Source organism: Gymnogyps californianus, chromosome 22 (genome assembly GCF_018139145.2).
Source record: "Gymnogyps californianus isolate 813 chromosome 22, ASM1813914v2, whole genome shotgun sequence".
NCBI lineage: Eukaryota > Metazoa > Chordata > Aves > Accipitriformes > Cathartidae > Gymnogyps > Gymnogyps californianus.
The window spans coordinates 4,132,536-4,149,531 of record NC_059492.1 but is presented as its reverse complement, the minus strand read 5'-3'; the positions used below and the strand labels follow the sequence as shown (position 1 = coordinate 4,149,531).

Sequence of the window (16,996 nt, the reverse complement as noted above, 5' to 3'; positions counted from 1 at the left end):
GCCTCGCGCCTGGCCCTGTCCCAGGTCGCGTGTTCCTCTCTGCGGGGAAATGTCCCCTCGTCGTCATCCTCCTGCAAAACTGGACCCGTCTGGCTCAGGTGGTGATCCCATCTGCCCTAGGTGACTGCCGCTCTCCGTGCAGGGGAAGCCTTGGGCCTTTCTTTCCAGAGCACCCCAGACAGGGGCGGCAGGACCACGTTCCCACCCTGTCCCATCTGCCCGGTTCCCCGCGGTCTGCCCGGTGCTGCGTGTCCGCGCCCCCCGCCCCGTGTCGCGTTGGGCGCAGTGTATTGATACCAGCCTTTGTCTCACCCACTCGTTTGTACTGAGCCTTTTGAGTATAAAATAAACCTGCTCTGCTCCACTCGTGCGAAGCGGTCCTGTGTGTGGGGGGGTGTCCCGGTCCGGGCTGCCCGGTGGGGGCGGTGGTTGCCCAGGGCAGGGCCGCTGCCGGGTCCCGCCGACGCCGCATGCCCGGGCCCGCCGGTCCCATTGGTTCCCGCAGTCACATGGCGGGCGGTGGCGGGGCTGCCCGTTCCCTCCCTCCGAGCCTCCCTCCGCCGGGCTGAGCGCAGGGAGCGGCCGCGATCCCAGCATGAGCACCCTCAAGGTCTACAGCACCTCGGTGACCGGCTCCCGGGAGGTGAGCGGCGGCGGCGGGGCTCCGGGGGGGGCAGGGGCTGGGCGCCCCGGGGGGCCCCCCTCTTCCCTGGGGTGGGCGTCTCTTCCCCGTGGAGCTGCGAAGCCCCCCTCTCTCCTGCTCACGCTGCCCTCTCCCCTTCTTCCCCCTTCATCCCGCCGTGCTGGGTGTCCCCCCCGCCACGCAGGGCCGAGCCCCGTGGCCAGGTGGGGTCTGGACCGCGGCCCGTAAGGAGCGGTCGCTCTGCGAGCGCTGTTGCTGAGTGTGGCTGGCACACTGGGGTGCGTGCCCACCCTTCGGGCTCCTCTCCAGCTCCCCGTAACCTGCCTTTCCCGCCCGGATTCCAGATCAAATCCCAACAAAGCGAAGTAACCAGAATCCTCGATGGGAAAAACATCAAGTACGAGCTGGTGGATATCTCCCAGGACAACGCTCTCCGGGAGGAGATGAGGGCGAAGGCAGGCAACCCCAAAGCCATCCCGCCCCAGATCGTCAACGGAGACCACTACTGCGGGGTAAGGCTCGTGCTCTGCACGGGGGAGAAGCATCATGGAGGCTGGGTGGCGGGCAATAATCCCGTCCCCTTGTTTTTGCTACAAATGATGTCAAGACGCCTTTCAAAAGGCATTTTGCGTGAGATGCGCAGACAAAGCGCTGCCAGGGTTAACGGGCGTTTGGAGCACGGTGGCTTGCGAAAAATGGGACCCATGCAGGGGGACTCTGGGTGACTGTGGGCAGCGGGGCTGTCCTCGCTTCGCCCTGTCCTCCTCCGCACGACTGACTGGCACCCGTGCTGCGAGCCAGTTCGTGCTGCGTGCTCAGGGGACCCCGCGCTGCCTGACCGGCGGGAGCGTACAGCTCGCTCTTGCCTTGTGAGTGACCGTGTGGCTTTTCCCTGCAGGATTACGAGCTCTTTGTGGAAGCAGTGGAGCAAAACACCCTGCAGGAGTTCCTGAAGCTGGCCTGAGCCCCAGGCTCCCCTCCCGTCCTGGACTCTACCTGCATTCCTGAGCACCCTCATCTCCGACCACCTTCACTTCCAGGTTGTCAGCGCTCTCCTGGCACCGCGACCTGTATCCCAGCACAGGGAAACCCATGACCAAAACTACTCATTGCAGCTGCCTACGATTCCCTCCTGCCTAACCCTGAAATCATCTCAGAGGGATCCAAAGAAAGTCTGACGCTCGCTGCGCATGGCCTTTGAACAAAGCTGGGCCTGGCTCACACCGCAGCTTCCAGTGCCTCTGTAAACAGCAAAGCCTCTGGGGCTGTGCGAAGTGCAGCCGTCCGTCAGCCCTCTCCTCTGCAGGGAGAGCTTCTGCTTCAGGAGGGAAGGGCTTAGGGTTGCATGTTACTTCCCACTTCTCCCAGTTGCTGTTAAAATTGTAAATCCTGCTGCCTCACTTCCTTTTTCTCTTTTTTTTTCATCTCAACCGCAGAGATTATGGCAACTAAGTTGATTTTTGTTTGTTTTAATTTAATGCAAAAATACTGCACAGAGCTGGGGGCTCACCACCCACCGCAGAGAAGCCCGGGGCTGGGGGCGAAGGCCAGCGTCGCTCGGCAGGCTGCCTGGGGGGATGGATGGGCCTGGAAGCGGGACCCGTGCTGCTCCGTCTGCCCTCGGCCGCGATGCGGTGCCGGGGCTCCCTCGTGAGCGTTAATGGCTCAGGGCTGATGCTCCAGCTGTCTTATCTTTCCTCTTTGAGCTGGCTTTTTTGCAGCCCGGACCAAGTGCATTTTTTTTTTTTTTCCTGCCAAAAAGCAAGTTTATAACCAGTGTTGTCTTCCGAGATGCTATTAAATGTTACTGTACCTTTCGCATCGATACTTGTGGGTTTCTTTTAAATTTGGTTTTATTTTGACTACAGGTTAAACATCACCCTACGTAACGATTCTGAGTCATTTCCAGCTCAGAGAAGCTGAGTCAGTTGTCGGCGCTGCTGCAGCCTGACACAAAGATCTTAACACCTTAGATTGCTGCTGCTAATCAAAGGCTCACAGGACTTGTCTGAATATCCTACAGCGCGGTAGTGACAGGTACCTCTCTCAAGCATTCCTCTCCTCTGCGTGGTAAGAACAGCAGCCCGGGGGAGAGACAGCTTCAGCCAGACACGTGAGCGAAAAAACAAACCCCTGGCGCAAAGATTCCCTGGTTGGTTATAGACCAGGATATAGAGGGGCAGTGGAAAAGGCTGCCCTATAGGAGGGTCCCCTGTATGCTCCTATATCTGCTATAGGTGGAAAAAGGATGAAACTAAGTTAGAGCTGTGGGGATTGAGTCACTGGTCACGGGGAGCCCGTGGAAGCACCTGGTTTGCATGAGTGCTGCTTCCTGTATTCGAGTCGTGCAGGGTCCAGCTTTGGTCGGAGGGGTCCGGGAAGAGCTCTGGGCATCCTGCCCCTTTCCACAGCAACTGTGCCTTGTGAAATCTTAATGGAAGTGGAAACTGCAACTTAAAGAAATGGTTTTATTGGGAGGCTTTAATGAGGGCTGGGTCTCTGCTAAAAGGGAACCTGCCAGAAGGCGCTGCCTCGCACAAGTGGGAGTGCCGTCAGCTGGGAGTCAAGTGGGAGCTTGTCACAGCTGAAACGGGAAGAATGTGCTGGGGAAAGGGGCCTGCAGAGCGCGGCCCCACCCCACGGGAGAGGGAGGAAGATGCTTTACTCGGGGGTTCAGCAGAGAAGCAGCGAAGGGATTATGCTCTTCTCCAATGACACGGTGTCCTGTTGCAGCATCCAGCTCCTGGCTGCAGCAGGCTGCCGAGGGAGGGAGGGAGGGAGGGAGGGAGGCTGGCAGCTCGGGGCCGCTGCAGGCGGCTCGGCGTGGCTGCGAGCCTGGGCCCTGCTGGAGCTGGGGCTTGTCCAAGGGAAGGAATTGTTCACGTACAGGAAACCCAGTAGCAGGATCTCCTGGCTGAGGTGGGTCTGGCTCGGTCCCAGCATTGCGATGGCTCAAGGCCTTTTGGTTTAGCTTCACCAGGGACCGTATAACTGAGCCTGTTCTCTCGGGGTGTAAGTGCAGTTGAAATCTCTGGGGAGCAGCTGTGTGTGGAAAGCAAATTGACCCTGCCTGGCTGTTTGTCTGTCCTGCTGCTATAGAGAATCCCTGAGCCCAGCTAAGTAACTGCCCAGTACCGGTGTAAAGCTGGCGGCCTTCCCTGGGCAGGGGATCAGCCTGTGAAACCTTCAGTAGAGATGAGAAACCAGGCCTCGGGTTTGGGCTGACAGAAATGCTCCTGCGTTAGGAGCCCGCCTGTCTTGGGGAAAAGCATCCACCCACGAGGCAGCGGGACTGGGCCCAGCACCCACTGCCGAAGGGCGAGGCCAAACCGCTGCCTCCCCGAGCTCTTCTCTCCGTCCCAGGTAACGGCGCAATGAAATTAAATCCGGAAAAACACCCCTCTCCTCTCTTCCCAGCCAGGGGAGGTTATAACACAGCTAACGGTGCAAGGCAGCTCCTTCCTCTTGCAGAGCTTGGGGCGAGCAGCTCTCGCTAGGAGCTGTTAAGCTGTTTGCAGCCCTGTCCCCTCTTGTTGGGAGGGGTCTCTTCTCCGCAGCAGCAAGGAGGCATTGGGGATCAGGCCGCATTCCTGCAGGCTCCTGGAGTTGTCCGCGTACACCCTCTGGGGAAAGGTACTGATGATCTCATACGAGTTGGAGTCTCCACCCCTAGGAAAGAACAGCACAATCTTTCCTACGCGCAGGATCCCCCAAGGTTTTGCCGAGATGCTCTTGCTGATCCAGCTGCGGTTATGTAAGAGCAGAGGGGAGAGACTGTTTCACAAGCAGAGGCTGAGCAGAAAAAAAAGGCTTCCCGCCCAAACCGCAAACAGCCAGGCACAGAGCGGCCATTCCAGGCTGCACAGCTGCCGTGGGGAAGGAGGCTCGTGCCATCCCAACAGCGGTGAGCTCATCGTGGGCTCGGACCGAGGCCAGAGCTACGGCCTGCAACAGGAGTGGGAAGAGGGGAGAGCAAAGGGGTCCCCTCAGCCACCTGGAACTGTCCCCAAAGGGATGTGTGAGCCCTTGGGCGGCATTAAATGCGTTGGGATATAGAGCTGGGTGAGCAAAGGGTGGTGTTTGTCCAGCAGCGGATCCATCAGCCAAGCTGAAGGCTGCAGCTCAGCTTCCAGGCTGCACCGACACCTTGGGAACGGTGGCAATAGTCAGGTGAGTCCTGCTGAGCAGCTGGAAGGAGGCAAAGGCAGCGAGGGACCTGGGTCAGATGGCAATTTTGAGAGGACGAAAGAGGCTTCTCTCTCAGCTTTTTGGCAAAGGTGGGGTATTAAACGCTCTGAGCTAAGCGTCACCCTGGCAGCGCTGCCCAGAGAGCGTCTCCGGTGGTGGAGCCGAAGGAGCAGAGGGTGCCCAGCAGCTCCTGGGGCTGGGACTGTAACCCCGAGCCCTGCGCGGCTCAGGCTGATCTGTTTGAAGCACAGCTCCGGGGCCTTCGGCGGCAGCCGAGAACCCTTCCCCGGGGCTCGGCGGAGCCGGGGGGGGAGCGAGGAGGGGAGGAAGTCCTAGGCCTACCTGGCGTGGGCGAGGTGTTGGCGCAGGTCCCCTATGGTCTCGGTGAACAGCATCTTTACGACATACGTCTGCTCCCCGCTCTCAGATTTGATGCGGAGGGTGCAGATGGCAGGGGCAGAAGCTTCAGCCTCTTCGGCCGTCTTCACCCTGGAGGTTAGAAAACCTCGTCAGCTGAGGAGTGAGCGTTCTGCCGGCAGCAGAGGCTGTGCCTTACCCAACAGGCAGAGCCTCTGGGCTGCCAGGGTGATCCGAACGGGGGAGAGGGGTTTCACGTTTGGGAATGTCCTTCAGATGAATGAGGGTCTGTCTGACTGCGGGCGAGCGGAGCGACCCACGGACCGAACTGCTGCTTTGCTTTCAGTGCTTAAAGGTGCCGTGGAAAGAGGGTTGCTGACCTTTATTAGCTTTTTCATTTTAGATCAGGGCTGTCTGGTAAGTACTTCGCCCTACTTTTTTGATTAAAAATAATCTGCTTGGGTTTTTTTTTTTTTTCATTAGCTATTTGGGTCTTGCCTTGCCAGAAGACTATGAGTGGAAAAGTGTTGTTAGTGTGACCTCCCACTCGGGCATCAGTTTCCTGGAGGAATTCTCCCATTTGACGTGACCACAAACAGCTTTTTAGATGGTTTCAAACTCTTAGGCCTTGGCTTGCTGTCGGGAAAAGTATTTCACAGCAATAAGTTAAGTAATATTTTGAACAACAGAAGCTTTTGTTAGAGATGTAAAAGATGGCAGGTTCACAATGAACAATTCAGTGGTCTTCCCAAAAGACCAAACTTGGCCTTTTTTTCTAATTATTTCTAAGGTATAAAAGGGGCAAGTCCATTTACTTCTTCAACTGAAAACCCTGAAATAAACCCTCAGTGATGAAATGGGAGGAAGATGAGAGCCTGGCAGGGCAGGGATGGAGGGGCCGTGCCTGTACCTCTCCGGGGCAGGCAGCCTGGGTGTCTCCACCAGGATCTCCTTGCTGCTCCGCACCCCATCAGAGCCCTGAAACCAAACCAGGTGAGCGTCACCACTGCCTGCTCTGCACAGAGAGCAACCGGCGCCAGGAAAGCCCAGGAGCAAGTGCCAAAGTGCCACGTATGCTCTGGTGGAGCCTCTCCGGGAGGAGGAGGAGGTTATGCAGAGCTGCGAGAGGCCCGAGGAGGGGGTGTCGGTGCTGCGCAGGGCGCTGAGCCCAGGGAATCGCTGCTGGCCTCATCCTGTGGGTGTTTTGGGGGGTTCACTCATACCTGCTGCGCTGCTCTGGCTGAATCTCGGACACCGATCGCTTCTCCTCCGTGTTTCGAGGACTTAGAAAGCTTGTTGAGAAACTGCTCCAAGGAGAGTTTGGGACCTGCCAGAGCAGAGGGGAGATGTGTCTATGTGCAACCTTTTTGAGAAATGATTTTTCCCCCAGAATAGGCTGATTTGGTGAAATGAGAGAGCGCAACAGCCGACACGGAGAGCTCTAACCTCCCCTAGCTAGGCTGAGACTGGTCCTCAGTCTCCCCCGTTGAAGCTTGTCCCACTTTCTGGCCCACTAAACGTTTCATTGTCAGCATCAACAGTGAGCAACTGCGCAGCCTGGTCAGCACGCAGCTGGGATGCACAACAGGTAGAAACCTGGTTAGCCCTGCTGTGAACAGGAAAAACTGAAACTACGACAATTTTTACAGAGTTGGAAAATTTTTCCTCTTGTGAGGGTGTATTTGTAGGTGTCCATTCCTTTTTCTGTGGTGACACTGGGCAATTATGGTTTTTTTTACTACTTGGATAAAGGAAACATTTAGCACAGCTTCTGTTTGTGAATGGCCTTGAGATGAATGAGCAAGTAGCATAGTTTTATATAAATAGGAAGATGTTGCTGATGGGCAATGCACGTGTTCGGGTTAGTTATGCATGCACAAACCCACTATTTTCTGTCTATATGACTGACTGCCTTTGACTTTCCAACCCTGACAGGTATTGCTTACACAGACTGCTAGAGTCTAGAAGCAAAATGAGGAATCTGTGGCCTGACCTTATGTCCCATATTCTCTTAAGAAAGTCTGAAGAGAAATCATCCCATATTCGGTACGGTTAAGAAGGGTCTGGCTTGAAGATGTCTGCCTTTACGGAATGAGCTTGTAGGAGAACGAAAGGTTGTTTGCAAGCTACCCTCCCCAGATCTGTAGGGTTCCCTCAGCATCCTTTGATGCTGATATAGGTGAAGCTAGACGGAGCTTGGCCTTCCAGAAAGGCGCAGGGCAGGTATGGTTTTGGAAACCCGCTGATCTTCTGGTCTTTTGTTACTTCTCGTGTCTCATTCTTTAGGAGGATTTAACAAACAGAGGACACCATGTGTGCTGCGGGGCTCCCAGCTCCTGAAGCAACGCTGGGGCTACAAGCGCAGGGCTCTGACCCAGAAGCGTTGCCTTCCTCGCTGAGACCCTACACGTTCCCCTCCTGCCAGCTGGACTGCTCCGGTAGGGTTTTGATTCTCCTCTTTGGGAGTTAGTTAGCTGCATTTTTGAGGCAAGTTTAAGAATTTACCTGGGATCTCGGTGGTTTCTTGCACCTCACTTGATTTTGAATGCCCAACCACTTGGCCGTGGCCAGGAAAACTCCCTGGAAGCTCTCGCTCCTGAAATACCACGTCCCTTCTGTCAGTGACCTGTTGAATTAAGGCCAACTGCCATAAGCAAATCTGACTCTTGCACAAGCTTGTTCTCACTGCATCAGAGCACAATAAACCACAGCAATGACAACTAAGAGTTGTAAACCCCAAATGAAACCAAGCGAGCTGCTTCCGTGGAAGCTGCTCCAGCTGTCCAAACTCAATGCAATGCATTTTCAGCTCCTATAGGCTCTCTAACAAAGCAGATCCTGGCGGATCCCTCAAGTCCCCGGGATGGCCCACCCAGAGCACGGGGTAGTTGTTCATCCATCTCAACAGGCACTGGGCAGCTGCTCCTTTGCACGAGTTGTAAGAAATGTACTTGGACCTGATCTTTCGTCTGTGACTGCTTCCACACTGGAAAACGCTCTCCGGCTGGGAAAGTGATGTGAAAGCAGCAGGTTGGGGGTGGAGAGGGAATTACTGCCGGACTCACCGGCAGAAAGAAGCTGCGGTGGGGACTGTCAGATGGCTCTAACAAACCAAGGAAGGAAGAGTGCTACCCTGAGGCCCCCAGCAGCGGGGCAAGCTGTATAAATAGGGGCAGTCTTTCTGTCTGGGTTCCGCTTATGTTTCTCTTACCCCTGGCTGGCCATATCTCAGGTGGATGCGCTCTGTGTCCGTATTTACCCCAGGATACCATACTGTCCTGTGGCTTCCAGACGTGGCCAGCTATGCACAGATTATAGGGAACCACAGCCCCGAGAGCCTTGCACAATCTTCCCTTTTCCATCCGACTTTCTAACTACCACACCTACCAGCTCACTCCGGCTGTCCTGACCCCATACTCACCTGGGCAGTTGTGCCCGCTTTCTTCGGGGCAGTGGGTAGGTGCACCCCTCTGGTTGTGCCTGCTTACGTTTCAGATGCACTTGAAGACCTAGATTAGAGTCCTCTGAGGCTTTCTGCCTGAAAATGTGGCCTTGGCTTTTCGCCATTTCTGAGAAATCAAAAAATGGGGCCCAAAAGAACCTCAGGTGGCCAAATCCATTTAAACTGTGGCAAAATAAACTCTCCCGACATCCTCCTTGTTCAATCTGGTTTTAAAAACTTTTCCAGGGGAGCTATTTGAGAACTTTTTTCTCCTTTTTGTTAAACAGCTCTTCAGATGCTGCACGTACGAACTCTCTTCTACAAAGCCTGCTATGCTCTTAGAAGTCCTGTTCCAAGCCAAGATTCACCGAGGCAGAGAAACCATTCAGTCCTAATGCCGAAATGCTCTCTTATTTCCTGTAACGGCTCTAGCAGGTGTGCTCCCAGCCACCCTCTCCCCGAGAGACACATGCACAGAATTAAGCTGCATGTATGCTGTTGTTCAGAAACCTCAAACTTAATTTGCTGTGGGGAGCATCCAGCAGATCGGTGAAAGAAACCTGAACAATTTTCTTGGTAAGCAAGAGAGCAATTGCTTCCAAAAAGCTGATGAGTGGGGTTTTGCACTGCTTACCTGCAAAGGGATGCCATCTGGGTAGCACATCTGCAATTCCGAAGGGAAATAGCCATCCATGATATCCTGCAGGCATTGCTGAAACAAAATGAGAGCTCATGGTCATACCTCAGATTTTCTATTTATCTCATGACCGATATATTCCTTCTGGGCTGCTCCTATTTGTGTTGTTATTGCCGTGCAGAAAAGTCTGCATAAAAGACCCAGAATCTCCATCTCTAAAAATTACTACACAAAGACATACTAGTCTTTAAAGGCACTATGGGGGAACGCAGGTGAGAAGCTGGAGTTCTCAATAGCTGCTCCTTTTTAGGACTGGGGTGAGCTCACAAGCCCTATTCCTACACGTGCCCTTCCCTGAGGCTCAGTGAATGATAGCAGGATGGCTCAGAGTCTAATTCCTCTACAGACTTTTCCGTACCTGTGTGGTTGGGTCCTCGTAGGGCCGAAAGGGTCCGTCGAACATGACGATCCCATTTTGATACAGCATAAGAGGGAGGGGTTCTGGCTGCCTCAGCCGAGCACCCCCAGGCGTGTGCTCGATTTGAGAACTGCCTTCTCCAGCCAGCACATTCAAATCCCTCACGTTTTCCAAGATTAAATCAAAATCAATCTGGTGTTTGGCAACAACTGCTTCACCTGTGGCAGAGGGATCGGAGTTACAGGGGGAAGGGGATGCCAGCTAAGCAGCTTTCACCTCTGCGTGAATTGGAGCTGCGTTTGAATCCTAATATTTTTGGGCTGTCTGTGCTGCCTCTTCATGCTTCGCCTTTCACACTTTTGCAAAGCGTGGTGCAACACCGCTGCCGTGCTGCCCAGCTGCCAGGTTTGCATGGGTGTGTGCAAAACCACAAGGGCAGGGAAACAGCCCTCTTGCTGCAAGCTAACGTTAACTCCAGCGCCAGCTACAGATGCAGCCAGCCCTTCAGAGACCACGCGCAGCTCCTCGTCTTCGCTTGTATTTTCAGAAACGTTGTGTCGTCCCTTAACGTGGCACTGTGAAATGCGCAGCGTGAGGAACTTAACTAGTTGGATTAATTAGATTGGATAAATGGATCAGGGCAGGCTTGCTGGAGAAATGCCAGTGTAAACGCAGCCGGCTGCCTGCTCCTTGCCACCAGCAGATTGCTCGCTCTTGCTGGGACGCTGCTGAGGACGTTTATTTGGGTGCTTGAGGAGGGCGGTAGGGTGAAGCAGTAAAAGAGTTGTGATGGGACAGAAGAGCAAAGTCAGAAGAGGAAATGAAAGAAGAGATGTAGGCAGAGGTGAAGCCTTTGGTATTTTCTGTTCTGCTTTTTTTACAATTTGATAAAGGAGGGCGGGGGAAGTATCCCTTAAAAAGGGTAAGTGAGCTGAAAACAATGAAAATTATTCCTACGGCTTCCCCCATCTTCTCCCCTCCTGCATCTAAGGGAGGGAAGGATTAGTTAGCTAATATTTGCATGGTGGTTAGGAAGCAGCATTGACTGTACGGCCCAAGTATTTTTCTTTTTTTTCTCTGTTACGACTTCCTAAGAAGCCATTGCCAAATATGCTTGGACCCCATACAGCACAATCAGGTCTCAATTAAACCACTCACGTGGTGGGTGGGAGGAAAGGCAAACAATACTCTCTGATGGAGCCAGACAATATGGGTAAGTTACTACAGCTCCTATATACACAAAACATCTGATTCTGTTTTCCACCCATTTTACGTCAATGTTATTAAAGCAATCAAGCTTCAAACGTTTCGTGTATGTGAACTCTTCAGGAAGCAGCTGCTGCGAGGGTATCCTTCCAAATGGCTGAGCCGTCGGGTTCTCTCCTCTTCCCCTAGACGGGGCTTACAAAATATAGGTATATAAAATACCAACATTCTGCCTGGCTTAGCTCCTCTTATATTGCTCCATGTCTCTGTCCCTGATGATGTGAAGACCTCAGCACAGGATCACAAATTCTGAAGGCCCAAATTCTGGGTCTTTGATGCTTATTTACTCTGGGGAGTATCATACCTTCTCTAAGCATGCAGCAGGAGCTAGGATAGCTGCTTCAGCAAGGAGTGCTGGTGCTTTACCTGGCTTCCAGAGGCTCCTTGCTGGCAGCTCTTCTTCATCCTTGAGCGATTCTAAATCTTCCAGCTGTTTATGTCTCTCTCCAACCCAAATCAGACCATAGTCACTTAGAAACCGCTGTAAGAGGAAAGTACAAGTCAGCATTGTAGACCAGAGCTTCAGAAAACTAGAAATGGAAGCCTGAGAGTAGTCAGCTCTGTCCGTGAGAAGCAGAAGGAGAGGTGAAAGAGAAAGTTTGTCTTGGGGCTCTTTGGTCCTGGCAGACAAACTCACTGGCAGGGTAGTAGCAGCAGCTCTACTAGTAGTAGGCAAAAAGGAGAATGAAAGTATCTGTAGTGACACAGTAATCTCCCAAGACTATAGTAGCTGCAAAGAATATTTCTACGGTCCTAGAAATCAAACTAAAGAGGCTTGCAGGAGGCACAAATGTTTGTGTATTAAAAAAACCTCCTACTGCCCTCTAGCTCACATCCAACCTGTTCGTTCTTTTCAGAGGGGTGAGGTGAAGAATTGTGATGATCAAAGTGGCAGCTTGAGAAAGACGAAGCAGCCTGGGACTGCAACAATCTCAAACCAAAGGTGCAGATGGCTCAGGGCAAGTGAAGCAGGTGTCTCACCTCCATCTCCCAGACCTGGGTCTGCAGCTGAAGGCACCTAATTTCCAGTTCCTCTGATGTGGGTGAGTCAGGAGCATCTGAAAGGGAAGGCTTGTTTTTTCTGTGTACAGCCGTAAAGAAGAGCTGTAGATAACCCACGTCACACAGCGCAGATGCCCCAGCAGTACCTGCCTGTACCATGAGTGAACTCAAACCCATACAACACAGGAGCGGAACATGAGCTTTGCATGCTGGTCCCTGACAATTCAACCTGCAGCAGTTTGATAAAGAGAGTTGTGAACGATACTGGTGAAGTTTTGTGCTGCGGGAAGCTGATGTGAGCGGTGCTGTTTGCAATTATACAAGGAGAATTGCTTCGCTTACTCAGTCTTAAGGGACCTATTAAAAAAATGAGCAGGTGTCCACTAAAGCTGGATCCGAAACCTAGGCTGAATGGCTAGAACAATGCATGATGAGATACAAAACATGTTTGTGGTTTGACAGGCATATTCTTGTTCTCTGCTCAGGAAATGGAGAACTTACCACAGCTTTGTGCTAACAAGGTAGTTCAGCCATTGTAGGAAACGTGTTTGGGCTCAGCTGGAGAGCTGCTGGATTCCAAGGAACTGAATGGGGGAAAAGACCTTCAGTGACTCACTCAAAGCTGGGTTCAATTTAGAGTTAGGCTGCCTCACAGGACAAGTGAGCCTGGACCTGTAATACAGTTCAATCCTCCAAGTAGATTTTTGGGTTTGCTTAGCTGTGAGTAGCTCTGTTTTTCCAGCCTGTTTGAACTCTGCAGTATTTACCGTTCTTTTTTTCTGACCATCCTCAGCTGTCTGTGTGGTTGATCTACGCTCATGGAAACTTAGTAACCCATAGAAAATAGGTCAGGAAATGATGTTTCGCAGTGCACCAGAAAAGCCGGGCAACAGATGCAAGTACAAAGTGCGGATCTGTTTTGGCAAACGGTACCACGTGTGTGTGTGTGTGTGTAACTGATGCCACTCACCGAAGAGGCTCTTGGGCTTTTAAGGCAAGGATGGCTCAGAGAGGAGGGCTCCAAGCCTGCTCTGCTGCAGTACCAGGAGCTCTGCGGCTCTCCCACAGGTAGGAGCAAGGTGCCAAGGGTAGAACAATTTTTACCTTCTCCTTTCTGAAGAATCTTCATCTTCTCTTCAAGTTCAGCAATCCTTCTGTCCTTCAGGACCAGAACAAATAATGACCTTGTTTAGTTCCTTGGCCTTCAAGCCCTGAGGCACAGTTTGCACAATTAGTCCTGGCTAGGTGAAGCAGTGGTGCACGTACTCTCACCCCACTCAGAAACAGGCAAAATAAGGGTCAGAAAGGCTGTATCGCCTCACAAATACCTTAATTAGACTCAAATGAGGGGTGGGACCTAAATACACTGCTCCAAGAATAGGTGAGGGACACACTGGCCTGTCTCCTCCTCCTCCATCTGCACAAGAGCCGCAGGCAAACACAGATTCCTGCCCCTGTGCTTCCCGCACAGGCGCAGCTCGTGCTCTGACCTGCAGTAAGCGGCTGATCTAGAAACAAAACCAGCATCCCTGCAGCCACCTCTTTAAGAAAAAAAAAAAAGGGTATTTATTCTGAGCTGCAGTAATGCAAAGAGTTCTGCTCCAGGATGACTCTGCTGTATGAGCAGCTGTTGTTTCAGAAAGCAAAAGGAAGGAGAAAGGTCTGAAACCAAACAGCTAATGATATCAGTGAAAGGCGCTGAGAGTCTTCAAGAAGTCACAGCAGGGACTGTCCACTCTCCCGCCCCAAGCACTGATACAATTGCTCTGTTGCTTTGCAAAGGCTTGTTTGTGTAATTAACAGAGGAGGCTACAGATTAACTTGTTTTAGCCCAAACTAGGTCTGAGCAGGTATGATGCTACTGTGGCTTCAACTGTCAAAGCAGGGCACAGAACAGGTTCAGTAAGGGGCAGGATTTTTACCTTGAGTTGGATTTCTTGTGCTTGTTTCTCTATTTTTTGTTCCAACAGAGTGATTTTTTGCATCGTGGAGGACATGAGCTCCATGTCAGCGCAAGCTGCGCCTGAAAGCACAAATACAACGTGTTACCCCTCTAAAATGGTGATCGGTATTGGAGGGTCATCTGCGCCGTACAGGACCCCACACGAGAATTCCTGTTCTGCCACAGCAGGCAGGACAAGGGTACCATTTGGGGGTACTGGGTAGAAATCCCTTGGCTCCTGACTGGTGGGGAGATGGCTGTGTCACCGACAGCACGCTGTGTATGCGAGAGGGGGACCACAGGAATTAGCCCTGGCCTGAGGTATTGAGTCCACCAGACTGTCACCGAGAAACTGTGGTGGCCCAGAACCCCCTAATCATTGAGGGACTTTACCCTGCATGTTCTTTTTCAGTGTTGTCCCCCTTGAGCAGGAGGGGAGACTGCCTTGCGCTGGATCCTTTGTCCTAGGAGACAGGCTGTCGTCTTCTGAGAAGAGGCACGAAGAGCATGAAAGAAAGAAAACAGGTCAGCGTTTTGGATACGATTTCTCCAAAAGCAGGTAAAGAAATCCTGGGGTTATGCTGAGGGAAAGAGAGGGCAGGAGAAAGCAGAGTGGCCCAGCTCATTCAATCCCATAAGCACTCCCAGACTAATGAGTGTACGTGGGCACTCGTTACAAGCCAGGACCCAAGGGAAGGTGCAATCTCAGCAGCTGGGAAGAGTGAGCACAAAATGGGGCTAGCAGAAAAAAGACCACCATACTCGTACAGAGCATCCTGCGCTGCACAGCGAGGCAGAAAGTTGTAATATTGAGCTATTTTTAAAAAAACGCACAACACTCTGGGATTAATAAAAGCAGCGAACTTCACTGGGAGTGGAAAGGGAGTTTTTGCTCTAAGATCTGGTAGGAAGGATGTGACCTAATATGGAACTGTAAAAACAGATGAGGCTTTAATGTGCTCTAGGGCTTGCTGAGGATGTGGAAACCTTTTATTACTTATCTGATTTTGGACACATGTAGGAGAGAAAGAGCTACACTCATTGCAAAACATGTAGGATGGTAAGAAAAGCCTTACCAGTGGGGGCAACGAACTTCAACAGCTCTGTCCTTTTAGTAAAAATAAGAGGGGATAATATGTAAAAATAAAACATATGTTCGTTAACTTTGGGAGGATTTGCTTGATGGGCAAATTTTTAAAAATGTAACTGAAAAGGCTGTCCAAAAAAGCCCAAAGAGTACATTTTTCTCATCAGCCCATCTTCCTGGTCCATCCATCCTTGCTTTCTGGGCAGAATGGGTGTTCATACACCCACAACTAAAACTGTGCCTTGTAGTCACAGTTAGAACCCTTGAGCCGCAATCTGTGGGAGCTGCCTGAGAGCAGAGGGGGTGCAGTGGTGCCTGCTGCGTCAGCGGGTGAGAGAGCCGACACTCGTGATGCCATTCCAGCTGCAGAAAGCAACTCTTCTCTGCCTGAAACTGAGGAAATACAAACACGATACGAACCTGTGTGAGACGTGACTGACCAATATCCCTGGTACCTGCTGGGGACCGATGCCGGCCAGGAGGCAGCAGATAAGAAATTTGGGGAGTTTTATTTGAGCTGGTGGTGTTTCTGAGCCTGTCAGTGTCATGTGCAGCCCTGTGGGTCCCCAGAAGGCCGGTAGCGATCAGCTTTTTGAGGGATCGTTGGCAAAAAGGGGCTCAAAATAATGGGGGGTAACCAGGTACTGTCCGGGGGTGCCTGTGTGTGGGGGCCCTGGGGGGGCCCAGTGTGGGTGGCAGCGCTGGGGCACCCCGGCATGTGCTGGGGGGGGGTGGGGAACACCGTGTGTTGGGGGGACCCTCACGGTGTGGGGGGGCTCCCAAACCGCGGGGGGGTTCCCCCCGCTCCCCCCCCCCCCCCCCCCCCCCCGCGCTGGCGCAGCACTCACCCCGCGCTCAGCGCACCACCGCCATCTTGTTTACAGGCGGTTGCCACGGCGACGCGGGGGCCGCTGCGATTGGCTCAGCCCTGGTCACGTGGAGGGCGAGGCGGCCCGAGGACTACATATCCCAGCATGCACCGCTCCGACGTCCCCGTTCCCCCCTCCCGGGGACGCGGGGGACCCTGGCTATGGCGGGAGGGCGCCGGCCGGGCCCTGCGAGGGCCCCGACGGGATCCGCCGTCGTCCCTGCCGCTCTCCTGGTGCCACCGGGCCCCAGCGCGGCCCTGCCGGCCTGCTCGGCCCCTCGGCGGGCTACCCCGAGGCCACCTGGGCCTGTGCTGCAGGTGATCCGGCCTCCGGGCCGTGGCGGGGCCTTCCCGGCCTCCGCTGCCGGCTGCTCCCCGAACCCGTGTCTGGAGGAGGAGGGATAAGCCGGGGGAAGCCCCCTCCGTTGGTCGCTTGAGGGAGGCCCAGGCTGCCGGCAGGCTCCATTCTGCGCAGCCGCTGGCCAGGCCAGGCCGAACCACTCCCTGCCTGTTCTCTGCCTGCACACCTGCCCGCAAAACGGTGCTTTTTCAACCTCTGTTTGCTTCAGAGTGCTTCAAACGTTTGCCGGTGCTGGGGCGGGGACCCGGTGCAGGAGCACCACACACAGCCACGCTTCCTTTCCTCAGCCACCCTCTGCACACCCTTAGCTTCAGCTCAGGGACACGGTCTGTGGCACAGCCTGGCCTGAGGCATCACGCACTGGACAGCTGCTCCTCATCTCCTCACCTGCTTCTTTCGTCTCGGGTTTTCTAGCAATGCTTTCCCTCACCCGGGCACTACCGCACGCTCGTTTTGCCTCGCTGATGCTCTGAACTCCACTCAGCGCTTGCCGCCATCCAGAGAGCCTTCCCTGCGCGTCCCCCATCCCACCCGCCACCGCCGTGCTGCTCTGCTCTCCGGAGAGCTCAGCCTCGCCAGTCGGAGCGGAGAAGAACAGGCCAATTTTTAGCACCTTTTATGGGATGTTGGCTGTCCCTAAGAGACTTTCATTTTGACGCTTCTATGAAGTGCAAAAATGAACTAAATTTGGTGAAGCTTTGCTGCAGAGGAGCCTTCAGCTCCGGGCGGAGGCTAGCGGTGGGCTCGCTGCGCTGTGATGCACTTCACCAACACAAAACCAGACA

General features: G+C 53.5%; 2 protein-coding genes across 2 annotated transcripts; one reads left to right on the top strand and one right to left on the bottom strand.

Moving 5' to 3' along the window:
• Positions 1-565: 565 nt before the first annotated feature.
• SH3BGRL3 (SH3 domain binding glutamate rich protein like 3) lies at positions 566-2,466 on the top strand. The gene is made up of 3 exons (XM_050909922.1): positions 566-643; positions 988-1,155; positions 1,542-2,466. Exons 1-3 carry the CDS (start codon positions 596-598, stop codon positions 1,605-1,607), a joined length of 282 nt encoding a protein of 93 aa, XP_050765879.1. The 5' UTR covers positions 566-595; the 3' UTR covers positions 1,608-2,466.
• Positions 2,467-4,146: 1,680 nt separating this feature from the next.
• UBXN11 (UBX domain protein 11) lies at positions 4,147-16,316 on the bottom strand. Its single transcript, XM_050909706.1, has 13 exons — positions 16,232-16,316; positions 14,289-14,381; positions 13,876-13,976; positions 13,058-13,112; positions 11,933-12,009; positions 11,318-11,432; positions 9,686-9,903; positions 9,265-9,342; positions 7,694-7,814; positions 6,412-6,515; positions 6,093-6,166; positions 5,174-5,320; positions 4,147-4,312 (listed from the first exon to the last, which is right to left on the bottom strand). Exons 1-13 carry the CDS (start codon positions 16,314-16,316, stop codon positions 4,147-4,149), a joined length of 1,434 nt encoding a protein of 477 aa, XP_050765663.1.
• Positions 16,317-16,996: the final 680 nt, after the last annotated feature.